The 13,273-nt window shown below is 36.0% G+C and overlaps 1 protein-coding gene across 3 annotated transcripts in view; it reads right to left on the bottom strand.

Annotated features, from left to right (window-relative positions):
- Positions 1-13,273, bottom strand: part of adgb (androglobin) — a 35,919-nt gene that overhangs the window by 4,138 nt on the left and 18,508 nt on the right. For 2 of the 3 annotated variants that reach the window (XM_032585599.1, XM_032585600.1), the window contains 15 exons: positions 12,704-12,818; positions 11,824-11,991; positions 11,025-11,163; positions 10,643-10,777; positions 8,109-8,202; positions 6,972-7,103; positions 6,455-6,602; positions 6,165-6,352; positions 5,875-6,053; positions 4,721-4,782; positions 4,078-4,189; positions 1,276-1,430; positions 844-999; positions 640-712; positions 448-550 (listed from right to left, as the gene is read on the bottom strand). In XM_032585599.1, the coding sequence (XP_032441490.1) occupies positions 448-550; positions 640-712; positions 844-999; positions 1,276-1,430; positions 4,078-4,189; positions 4,721-4,782; positions 5,875-6,053; positions 6,165-6,352; positions 6,455-6,602; positions 6,972-7,103; positions 8,109-8,202; positions 10,643-10,777; positions 11,025-11,163; positions 11,824-11,991; positions 12,704-12,818 (1,959 nt within the window). The remainder of the gene's footprint in view (positions 1-447; positions 551-639; positions 713-843; positions 1,000-1,275; positions 1,431-4,077; positions 4,190-4,720; positions 4,783-5,874; positions 6,054-6,164; positions 6,353-6,454; positions 6,603-6,971; positions 7,104-8,108; positions 8,203-10,642; positions 10,778-11,024; positions 11,164-11,823; positions 11,992-12,703; positions 12,819-13,273) is intronic. The other variant, XM_032585598.1, reaches the window with a different exon arrangement.

Here is a 13,273-nt window from a genome sequence, read left to right as displayed (position 1 = left end):
CTAACTGCAATATTCATCTAATTTAAGGTGTTATTTAAAGGTTGAGACTAACCACACAGTTGTAAATATGGAAAAACAGCAAAGCTAGGACCAAGCTGTGTGACTAGCCACCACTCTTTCGTTGATTCATAAACAATTATTCAAAACTTGCCCTCTGGACAGGATGCACTGCCCTTTCAAGATGTGGAAAAGTCAAGGGACATCTTTCTTCACTGCACTAATAAGAGCTAAGTTCACTTAAGGGAAATTACTCTAAAAGTTTTTCGGGTAGCTTTTTATCCACTCTGTGGTTACAAAAATGCATGTATCTACAATGCATTATGTAACCTGAAACATCGATGTCTAAACACAAAATATCCCTCTATGAAATTAAGTCTTAGTACATCTGCAACTGCAAGTAGAAACAGTATGAGCAGCAATCTAGAAGCAAAAAGAGCGAAAGCAGACCTGAACAAATGACTGAACTTTGTGTACAGATCTGGCATGGCTGGGGCGGTCATTTCACTGCTGGGTGGACTGGGCCGGGTAACTTGATCAGAGCTCAGTGTAGCTGCAAAGAATGAAATTATTGTATTTAAAAGGACAAAAGAGCTAAATACATGATTTTAAGTCTTTGTAGAATAATGCCATGACACTTGCTTTTAGGTGAAGTATGATGACCACGTTCCAGTTGCTTAACTTGATTGAGGAACTGGAGGCGGGACTGAGAAGCCTACAACAACAGAACAACATCGTCTCTGTAGCATTCTGTATGTCTGAGCAAATAATGCATCAAAATGTATTTTCATTTGTGGTAGGGATTATCACTGGATTTGAAATCTCTCTCTGGGTTATCTGGGCTACCTTTTCAAAACGCCCTGGCTCAGTCGTTTCCCAGGCTTTTTTCATGGATTTAATCTGGTCAATTCTCTCCGTATCTCTCTTTACTTCAACACTCTCTGGGCTGGTATGGTCAGTGGTGACACGCAGTGTGTAATTTGGCTTAGTCAGGTCCAGGGTCTGTGCAGAGGTACACACACAAACAAGATAATAAAGATCATGCTCACCTCAACAAGCACTAGCTGAAAGTCATTGTTCTGCTATTTATGATGCTTTTTTAAATTAGAAATTCATTCTAGTTATGATATATTACTAATAATTAAGGTGGACAGTAACACTTGCCAGACAACCTTCTTCTACTTCACAGATTTAAAATGAATAAATATGATCTGCCCTACATTGTGATTGTCTTGTTGGCTTACTGTCTTCTGTCACTGTAATTTTGTCATACATTACCGATTCTTGCTTGGAAACATTTATGGAGACACTACTCTTTCCTCTGTGCCTGTCAACTTCACTTTTTCGGCTCGTTTTTTGTGTTTCAGTCTTGGTACCATTCTGGCTTGATGGGCCGATTCTAGACGAAGACTTAACATCTCCAGGCTTGAACACTGAATGTTAAAGATAGTAGGAAAGCATTTTTTTATTTTGCCTGATGTCATTTGAACATGAGCTTAAGTACAAACAGTTCAAGAAAATGCTTAAGGGCTTTAGAAAATAGAAATATTTTACAACATGCTGGACTGGTTTGCAAACCCTTTTAATTCAGTGTTAAACTGTTATTACATTTGAAACATTTTACTTGATCTTTTTCAATGAGATATTCTAAGAAGAAAAGAAGCAGCAGCATTTAAAAAGAAGTCATTTCCATTTCCAAATAAAAATAGTTTTTCAGCCTTGTTTAAACAAGTAAAGGAGATTTACTAAGTGTGGCAAGAGGCGCATGTGTTGTGCAATCACATGTATGCTAGATGGCACTGTTGCACTTCAAAAGCTAAAACTAACAGACTTCTAACTTTCAATGCAGTGAATCCTAGTATTTTATCATCATTTAGCTAACTTCTTGCCATTCTCTCTGAAGAACTTTGATAAATTCTTCTATGGCTGTAGAAATTTGCTGCTCTTATTGTATCTAAATATATGTGCATTGTTGCAAAATAAATATAACTTTGGCTTTGTTAAAACGTTAGTTTTAGCTAAAACTATGTTTTCATGGTAAAAGTTCCACAGTCCTCACAACAAGTAAGTGCACAGTTACTGTTGGTGGCTAACTGTTTTAATGGAGAAATAAAGAATACATAGTTGACACGTAATATTATGCATGTGCCAAACACAGTGCAGTGTTTTAACTGCGTCATGTTAGATAACTTGTAAATTAGGCTTAAAAGCTTTGCATGGCATGCACTACATGTGTATTTGTGTAGCGTGATGGGAGCATGATCAAGGGCACAGTTCCACCACTGAGACAGAGTTAAACTGGGTGAAATTAATCCAGTCTTCTGCTTGGATATTTCCCTGGGCACCAGGGGGCAAGAGCCAACTTCATTTGACATCCCATTGACCCATTTCTACAAAATTATCTGAAGAACACAGGAGGTTTTTGAGGACTGACCCCTTCATAGACATACGAACAAACTCAGTGACAAAATGCTGAACATTCTTGATAGGATGGATAATAGTGATATTGTGTCCAATCATTTAGCGATTTAAATCAAAGAACAAAGAAATTGTGATGACACATTATAAGTTGGGTTGATATTATTTTTTGGGTAGTATTAATTTCTTACACATAGTAAAAATATTTTATGATATATTACAAGGGATGTAATATTGCAATATGCTACCATATTTTGCATATTTTGAGACGATAAGCCGAGTTGAGAACAGGTGGTACATCCCACTCTCTGTACAAATAATAAAATATATACATTTTAGTATTGTCCATAAGCATAATTTTACCTTGTATGTCTCACTGGAAACAAATTTATTTATTTGATCTAATTTAACATCCATCCATTGTATAAATGGGTGACATCAGATGTCAGTTGAAATCAGATGTCTACACAGACACTAGGAAATTACTATCTTTTTCACCTTACATTGTACCTGATGTTTATTCAGACAAAACGTGTCAAGTTTTATGTTAGTAAGGTTTATAAAACTTTTACTTCTCCTGTTTGCTAATGCATTAAGGGACAGAGACCATAAATATTCAGGGAAAAAAGGTGGATACTTGCAAATTGTGGTGTAACAAAACAGCCTACAAACCTAATGCAGTTATGCCTGATCTGGGAGGAAGTGTGAGCAAAAATTCTAGCAAATTGTATAAACCATGTGAAACAAAACCCAAAATTTCTGACCCAAGTCAAACAATTTAATTTCAATTCTACCAAAATCAAACGAAATTTATGTAAATTTATAACTTTAAAGAAAGGGATATTTTTTTCTATATTTACCAAGAAGGCATATTTACTCTAGAATAATTTCTAACGTACCTAAAAAAATGTGTATCTTTTTATTAAGTGTATGTGAACATCTAATTTCAACTCGAAATGGAAGCAAAATTGCCAAGGGTAACAAACGCAGTCAGAATTCAATGACAGCAAATTGGCCTTTTTCTACAGGCAATCATACATATTCTTCCCATGCTGATTTGTTTCACAGCAACACAGCTGCACTCAATGAATTATCCTCAAACTGTTCAAAGGATTATATCAAATTTAAACCAATTTCTTTTTTTCCTTTCCAACTGATCTGTTCTAATTGTTAAAATTAGAAACCCAGATCCAAGAAACCAAGATTGCTTCAACAGTCAATAATAAACGGACTAAGCAGATATCTCTTTGATTTGCTGTATTCATCTGGTTTCCGTTAGACTTGTAATTACAGGCTTCTGACCATTGGAAGCCTGGAAATGCCTAAGCTCCAACACTCTCTCTTGAATATCAATAACACTTCAAAACAAAGAATAACATGTACGAAAGCAACGATGATGAGAAAATAATAAAAATAACAATAATAATAATAAAACATTTAGAACCTGAGGCCTAAATGCTGCAAAGACAAAAGGAAAATGGTTTCATTGCCTATTATAGGCTTACATGTATCAAGGGGCTACATGAGTCATGTGGAATGCATACTAAGAGCTGCAAGTTCAGATCAAGATTCACTTGAGTGACTTGGTGTTCTAGCTATCCTAGGGGCTATTGAGAATAGCTGTTTGGTGTGGCATCTACATAGTTTTTATATAGTATGTACCTCTGATTTCATTCTTCTTCATTTCTTGTAGCATATGGACAAAATCCAGCTGGGTTTCATCCAAATGCCAGCTCTTGCAGAGCATCTCTGCTTGCACCACATACTTATGATCCTGGGAAACACAAATAAGCAAAAATTCACATAAAAATATAGCATTGTAATATAAAAACAAAGAAATCCACACAGTACAAAAAAGATGCATAGATATATGCAGCATAAACCAGAATAAGCATAAAGCCATAAGCCTTACTTATGATATGACAGTGAAAAAGGTGCTTTAAAGCACAAGAGTTAGCTTTAGCTATTCCGTATTTTGACTAAAGCACATAGGGAGCAAAAACAAAGACCTGGTTAGTAAACATTAAGTCATGAGTGCGAAAGGAAAAAAAATGTTTCAGAACTTAAGAGAAACACACACATTTTTTTTCTTTTTCTCCACTGGAGAGGAGAAAATTTCTCTATTTGTACAGGCATGCACTTTTAGCAAAAGTGTGCTAATACTTTTGGCAGGATAGTGTATGTGTGGGTGAATGTAAATCAATATGTGTGAGCATGCTTACAAATCAGTATGCAGGAAGCAAAACTGATATGGACAGGCAGAAACTAACTAGGTGAGAGGGACAAGCATAGAATGTCTTTGTACCGGGATGGCGTTAGAGGACACTTTTGATCTATCCAAGCTTCGCCGCCTATCCCTCCTGGAGTCTGTTAACACAAAATTCACAGCGGTTTATATCTGAAGTAAAAAATTGATGAAGCACAATACTCGACCATAACAACATACTCATTCAACAAGTGTGGGTCTCCAGGGTGACAGAATGTTTTTTTAAAAAGTGCGGCCACACACAAAGTTAGTTGGTTTGCAGTTGTGACATAATTAATTTTAATTGGTGGGGTGAATAGTAATAGCACAATCAAGTAATTATGTTACCTTCAGCTGTTATAAAAATGATATATTTCAAATATAACCCAAAAGAAATTTGACTTTGGAATTTAACACATTGGAATTGGGCCTCTGTAAGAAAGGACTGCTCTTTAACACTCCGTCTTCAGGAAGTCATCACAACATTGTTCATCTATTAACCTTATAGTAACGTTTTTAACAGCGCTGCTCTAAGAAGTAGCTAATGTAATGAGCACAGCAAATGTGCAGTTCCACCAGGCGTTTGCTAATTGCTTCTGGCTAGTCTGAAGGAGCTGAGTGGAGGAGTCACAAGGGAGGACTGCTCTACGAGGCGGAAACTTCGAAGCTTGGAAACTGCAGCTCTGAGGAGGAGCTTCGTCCTAGGTTCCCCCAAGCGTTTTACACAGCTGAATGGTTGCCACAGGAGATTAAAGGATTTCTCAAACATGCATTAAAGAATCAATGCAGCACTCCAGGTATGTTTTTGATCACTGTGACATTTTTTTAGCTTCACATGCTGTGAAGCTAAAAAAAAAGAAGAAGTTTATTTTACATAATACTGCTCTTTTAAACATATATATGACTTCAACCCTGATCTGTTTGCTATTTTCCTTGGTCTTCATGAAGATGTTTATTTGCTAATGTGGGCTTTATTAGATGTATAAGTATATAAAAATACATGTCACACTATGTTTTTCTTTCAATTTCATATGCATCACTTTAGGATGTTTAAATCTCAAATGAAACTCAGTGATGTCTTTACACTATCCAGAAGACATTAAAAGTGTGTAAATATATTTATGAGGCATTTTAACTTTCTGCCACATGAAGAATTTAAATTAATAAATTTTTCTCATAATACAAAAGACTTGAACAAAAAGTACTCAACTTACCTGGCTGTTGACCTTTGTTTGCCTTGAAGAAGAATACAGGTAGTACAACAAAGCCCCTCCCAGTGATGCCAGCCATCTCCTCCTCCTTGTCCAGAACAGACAAGTGTATCAAAACGTTTTGGTCAGAAGTTTCAAACTGAATTGTGCCCATAGCATCTGCCATCACCTGAACACTGTAACTGAAAGAAATTTTCAGAAAATCATAGTTGTTTTTTAGTCTCAGAGGAGTATTACCTTTGGCCTGTCCATACTTTCTTAAACTGTTAGTTTAACATAATTTGTCTTCTCACCGACAAATGAGATTTTTGTCGCTTGGAATGTAATAATCTTGGAATTGCTTCACTGAGAACGCATTGAGAGGAACTTCACGGCTCAGTTTTGGAAGAGGTTCTTTTGAACCGATCAACCGCATCCTCCATTTGCTATCACTGACAGGGAATCCAGGTTTAACCACCTCTGCAACAAATGTATAGCCACGCTGCAAAACAAAAACAAAAAAGAAAATTAAGAATGTAAATATAACAAAAGATTTTCTAGTGCTTTAAGAAGGAAGGTAGAACAAATCTCTGTATCCACAAACCTTATTGGGTTTATAAACATGGGGCAGCACTTTGACCATCTCGATTTCCTCTCCCGTGTCATTGTTAACAACATGCAGACAACAGTTAGAAACTGGAGAGAAGATGATCGGTACCAGCAGCATCTCCTTTGGAACAATGAATACTTCTCTATATAAACAACAAAAATGAAGTGGTCAGCTTGACACTGATTGGTGATTGATTGATCTTTTTGTGTATCAGGCTTGGTGGTACCAGGTCTGGCTGACAACACTCATTGGTATGGACACTTTAAAGAGTGGCGGGGATTAAATAAGAACAACACATTGGTTTATTTAGGAAGTGAAAAATTATCTGCTAAAATTACACTTTCAGCAGATAACATGAAGCCTACCAAACAGTTTGATAGGCCATCACAATTGTCATTGTGGTAGCTTGTCAGAGTGACTTTGAATTACCAAACATATAAAACCTATTAAAGGTTGAAAGGAAACTGCTTAATTTCCAAACCTAGCCTTTAAAATATAATTGTTCTCTAACCTAAAGACCAAAGCCCAGGACTGGTTTGTGTCCTGGTAAGAGACGGAGTAATCAGCGAAGGCAATTCTTGACGATTCATCCTCCAGACAGGAGTACAGTTCTTCTTCCTCCCCTAAATGATCAATAATGTATCTGGACAGGAAAGACAGAAATCAGAACATACTTAAAAACTCAAAGAAATTTTCTGCAAAGGTTAAACACAATTTCTAAAATTTATTCTCAGAATAAATAAACATTTACGCTTTAGCAGAAAGTGAATGAAAGCTAAGTATAGTTCATGAATATAAAGCTACTCTGGAGAGGAGGAGATGCCGTTTTGTTGCCTCTCAGCGTGGAGTAGATGCTTCTGTCAGCTAAGACAAGCACATGCTTAAAGGTTGACAACAGCCAAAAAATGCCCCCTCTGTTCTCCATACACACTGACTGAGCTTTCAGTGTTCATGCACATATATGCTTCCCCAGGCAGCGGGTCATTCGACAGACGCTGCAAGCTGATTGGTACGGGGTGAGTATAAACAGCAGATGGTACCACTGGGAAAAGATGGAACACAATGTGGAAAATACTCCCTGCATGGCCCCCACAGGCTGCCACAACCAGGAGAGGGAGCAAACTCTGGGTATGTGGTAGATTAGAGGCAAAGTATATGATCACACAATCTACACAATATTCACAAAAAACTGAAGCTGGAATAATGTTACATTTTCTCTAATGTTGGTATTTGTCTCCAAATGTTTACAGAAACAAAAGTCAAGCTTTGATGCATAAATTGAAGTATGCGTTTCGATGAAACTAGTTTAAAAGTGTATTTAAAAATTACAACCTTTAAGCAGGTATTAAACATTCTTTTCAGTAACCCAACATTTCTGTATTATTTTTATTAGTCAGAAGTAATTTAATCTTCCAGGAAATAAAACAATTATGTTTTCCAAAGCTATAAGCAGAAAGTCATCATAATTAACAGAAATAGAGGCTTGAAAACATCCATCTGTTTGAAATTAATTAATGTAATATTTACTTATGGAATTTAGTTAAATAAATAAACTTGCCAATAACATAATTTAATTAGATGTACCTGTATCTTTGTATCTCTATTCCTCATAACAGTTTCACATTATAAAAATCTGTCTTTTATTTACCGTAGCAACAAGGCAGAATGTTTTGCTGCATCTGCTTCAATCTTCTGCCACATATCTGAAAGGATCTTGGAAGCACGAAGGTTTTCTTTTTTTCCTGAATGACATAAGAGCACAAGAAAAAAACAAGTAAGAAAAGTAGCCGCTATTAAGGCTGAAGGACAATGGATGTTTATACAAAACACAAACCATTGTTATTGATGAGCTAGTTCAGGCAGGGCCACAGAAATTGGAAATCAGACTCACTTTGCCAGTCTGTGGGTTTTTCTATTTTCCTTTTTTTTAGTCCCTTTAGAAGGATTGTTATTTCTTTGTATTTAGCAAAATTAGATATTCAAATTCAGCACTAAAATTGGCCAGAGTCTCAAAATCTTATTGAGTAAATATGACATGACACAGTTCAGCATTTATTGGAACTGTTAATTGGGATGGATGGGGGTCAAAAAAATGTCGAACAAATCTTCAAAGGCCACTTTTGGCAACTACAGAACAACCATTAGATTAAATTGAAATTCAGTTTATTATTCTGGTTACCAAATGTCTACTGTTAGGTGAAGTGGAGGATCTGTTTCCTTGCCCCCTTATGTGGTCACATTTTCAAATTAAATGTCGTAATGTGCAATGTCTGGGTTTTTGGGGATAAGCTGCCTCAAATATAAAGAGAGAAATGGAGAGAAAACATGCTAACAGGAAAGAGGTAGGAAAAACCAAAGCATGACAGTCCAGTTTCATACAGATCAAGCAGCTAAGCCTTAGTGAGTGCTGTGGTCAATGGTATCTGACCCCCTTCAACTTTTTCTGGCAGTACTGGCAGATTCTATAACAATGTTAGTATTCTAGGTGTCTTGAAGACTCCAACTACATGTCAACGTTTTCTTTTTTAAGTGATGCCTTATAGAAGCTACTGTTTTGACACTGACACATATCATACCAGGAGTTTCCAAAACTAGCCTCAGGCAACTGAAATAAAAACAAATGTCACCTTTAGAATTTCCTCATTATTCCACAGAGGCATTGAACATCATATTTTGTTTTCTACTTCTTTTTATAAAAGGATAGTAGGCTACATGCATAAAATATGAAACAACTAGTTTTGATTGTAACATATGTTAATTGGGATCAAACTGCACTTAATGATTTGCACTGTTGCAGTGAACTGGGTTGATATGAACTGATTTTTATATGACGGCACTGTGGCTCAATGTGTACAGTAGTCAACTTGAAATCTGAAATTTGTTGGTTGGACAGTTTCCTTCAGTCTCATCCTGATGTGCACCTGAGCATTGGTGTGGTGCACCTAAAATGCCACCACATTATTTTGGTTGTTTTATAATTTTGAAATATTTTTATGTATAATTGATTCTATTTCTTTTTTCCAAGAATTGACAAATTATATTTTGTTTGCAGGTCGGCATGGTCGTCTGCCTGCATTTATAGCGCTTTCCTGAGGTTGGGTTGGGAGCAGTTGTGGCGAAGCGGAACCTTTGTTTTGGGGGCGTTGCTTCCGGGATGGTTTTGGGGCGGAGTTCCGGTTTGCCTCAAACGCAATCTAGATGCTAAAGGCAGCGCTTCAATCGTCATTGCTGACTTCTATTTTATTATCCTTCAGGTCAGTACACGGTGAAAACATACCAAAACTACTTTGTAAGATGTTTACCTCTTATTTGACTGTGTTACGGTTTCTGTGCACCGTTTTACCAATAGTTGCCCGTTTTATTAGGCAAAAGTAAAGTTGGAATTATACCAGTCCGTTACAAACTCCGGGTTTTAGGAGTTTTATTTTGCGTTTGTTTGAATAATATTCATTGTAAATTAGTTGTTGACTCATAAAGTAACTCAGAGCATCAGTAAAGTGAGTCCAGGCAAAGTTAAAGGTAGAGAAATAGTCTTTGTTCATAAAGTGTGTGAATTGAGGTTGAAGTTGAAATAATGCCAAGTTAAATTCTGTATTTGTTTTGTAAGTCTTGTAATTCTATTTTTAACAGTTGATTTATCCTGTTTGGTACACTGTACCTTGGCTGTCTTCATCTAAGTGACTGATGGAAATTTGAAAAGGGTAATGTGTGAAGTTAATTATTACCTGTGAGAAAAATAAACCAGGTCTATAAGACAATGGTTATGTAAAACATTAATACTGTACATTGTAAAAGTTTTGTTTGTTAACAAATAAAGAAAAATGCAATCTGGATGTTAAAGGCAGCGCTTCAGTCGTTATTGCTGATTTCTATTTTATTATCCTTCAGATTGTGCTGAATGTTACAGCCGTCCAGACACTCAGGACCTGTGACATTTAACCTCAGCGTGGCTACTGATCTGTATATTAGTGTATGAACATGTGAGAGCAACTAGCTAAATGTTTTTCTCTATTTCCTCATCTACAGAGCTCTTTGTCTTGGCGTATTGGTAAGAATGGAGGTCCTTCACTATTGGCTCCTGTGCTTCACAGCTCAGTTTAATAAATCAGGCAAATTTTAACAATGAGTGAAAATGTAAGCTACTCTCCATTAAATGCATGTTTCTCATATACTTATGTGTACCTTTACCAGGTTTTGAGGCGTTAAGTGCCGCTCGCACCAAATACCCTTTTAATCGAGCTTGCAGAATTGTGACTGCCTGGATTTCTTTGTCTGTTGGCCGCCTGTCTCCCCATACTTCAGAGCGCTTTGTATTTGCTAGAAACAGGACAATGAGAGAAACAAACCAACATGTTAAAATTATAGAAAGTGGAAAAAAAAGTTCAAATGCTATATTCTGAAATGGTTTCCCTCAAGCAGACCTGGATTTAGGAGTAAATCCACTGATTATAGCACATATAACAGCTGTTGCAAATATAAGCTGCAAGACAGCATACCATAATTGTGAATTACAAACATATGCAAATGTATACATTTTATTTGTCAACATAAAAATGAGACCTACGGGTAGAAGGTGATGCTTCTATGACTGGGGCCCAAAGTGAGGGGTCGGTAGTAAGGGCTTGAAGTGCAAAGTACTCCTGTGATGTCAACTTTCTGCCCTGGGCCTCACGAAACATGTGGCACACTGCCAAGTTAAACAGCTTTGTTTCCGGCAAACAAACACAAAGTAACAAATACATACATGAATGTGTGAAAAAAAAAAACTGACTGCAAGATTACAGTTATGAGAAGGACTACCTGTAGGACAATAACTGCTGGACAATTACTTCTCATGCTTGCTAAAAGTTAAACATAGTAATTATTACTAATTAAAGACGACTTATTACTGCTATTTTTATATACAAACTCTTGTGTATATGTGAAATAACTCACAACAGGTTCTCTGCTAGGGCTATTAGATCTTTACCAACTTATAATTTTTACAAAATAATTTTTGACACCATCAAATAGTCTTTCTCCAATATATAAAAAAAATCTTACAGGTGATTTAGTAAAGCACATTAAAGCCTTACCATAGGGTTTTTAGGTTGCAGAGCTTGGATATAACAAGCTAACAGAGAGATATCATATATAATAAATAATTATGTGAATATCAGGACAAAAATGTTCATAGACCAAAATGACACTTGTTTATAATAGCTGTGACAGTCAAAGTCCCAACACCAATTCTGTTTTTACAGTTCAGCTGTTCAGCCCAGCACATTTAGCAAGTTTCTCTGCACCATCCATACTTATTTGCTGCACAATAAGATCATTGTTGTATGGCATTATGTTTATGTCGCATTATGATCACAAGTTACCTTTTGGTGTTTTCTTCTCCCAGTTTTGGAAAAGATACTTTTGGGGAAATAAGTATTTTCCAGATTCTTTCTGAGTGATGGGAGCTTCTGTCCATCAGAAAAGGAAGCAACCACGCAGGATAAGGCTTTGAATATGGCCAAAGCCTGCTCACTGAAGCGAACACTTTCCTGTTAAGACAGAACATTAGCATATGTTTTTATTTACTGCTGCCAGTTAAACTAAACTAAACTAAAATTGATGCAATTGGTGCAGAAATGTAGCAGAAAAAAAGTTTAAACTGTAAACTGCTGGCAAACAGAAAAAAAAAATCTGCAACAGAGAGACTCATTTAAAACGTGAAGAAAAGTACACAGACAGCTGTACACATTTATAAGCTGGTGGGGTAAAAAGAAAAGTAATTCCAATATGTTTTAGAGAAAATATTTCAAAAGAAAGTGTTTATATTAGTAAATGCTTAAAGAAAAAAGTGGAAAAAATGTTTCAAATTCCTCTGGTTTTGTCTCTTTGTTTCATAATTAGTTTTCTGAGAAAGAAAATACAAAATATTGCTCGAACACGTGTTCTTTAATTCAGTAACCAATATACTGTTTTACTCTTGGAGAAATAGACAAACACAAGATTTGTCAATTTATTTTCATTAACTTCCCCCCTCACTTATTTCCCCCAGCTAGGTACATGAAAGGATATTTCTATTCTTCTGAATTTTTTGGTTACACAGTGGTTTTCTTATTTAACAGTGTGTACATTTGATACACTGATACGGTCAGTGGATTTGTCTAGAAAAAGGGAAATAAAAAATAATCTGTTTAGAATCAAAGATACTATATTGTCCACTAGAACCACCAACATGATCAGGTGTTGACAACAGTTTTGGATCACCTTTGCTAGGATGGGCATAATGGTTTCTTCATCTCCTAACATGAATTGAGTCTCGCTGCTCAGGTGGATGTGGTAGGCTAGAGTCGCATGTACGTGGAGGCGAAACACATTGCGCCTGAGAAATGAGAGACAGTGGCAAAATACATTTTTAAAACAGGGACTTGCAGCTCATACTGTTTACTAAATAGACTATAAGGACTTGTGCTACCATTTATTCAATAAAACAAAGAGATCCTTCATCAACAGACCCCCTTCACAATCAGAGACTGTAGTATAAACCACATTCAAATCACTTTAAAAAAAATCTCAAGTATCTTCATTGTCAGTCTGAGAAATGTTTTTCCTTTCGTTTTTCTTATTTTAATATGTCATTTACTATTGTATTTAGTATGTTCCTTGCTGAAACAATTGACATTTTTCTTCAGTTTTTACAATATTTCAAACAAGTAACAAAAATGAGCAAAGTTAGTTTCATTATCTGAATGTTCCACATATCATGAGACAATATGCAATTTGGCTTTTTATTGGGCAACGTGACAAATGTATTTTTTTTCTTTTTTCTTTTTCTCA

Source organism: Xiphophorus hellerii, chromosome 15 (assembly GCF_003331165.1).
Source record: "Xiphophorus hellerii strain 12219 chromosome 15, Xiphophorus_hellerii-4.1, whole genome shotgun sequence".
NCBI lineage: Eukaryota > Metazoa > Chordata > Actinopteri > Cyprinodontiformes > Poeciliidae > Xiphophorus > Xiphophorus hellerii.
This window is presented reverse-complemented; position numbering and strand designations above follow the sequence as displayed.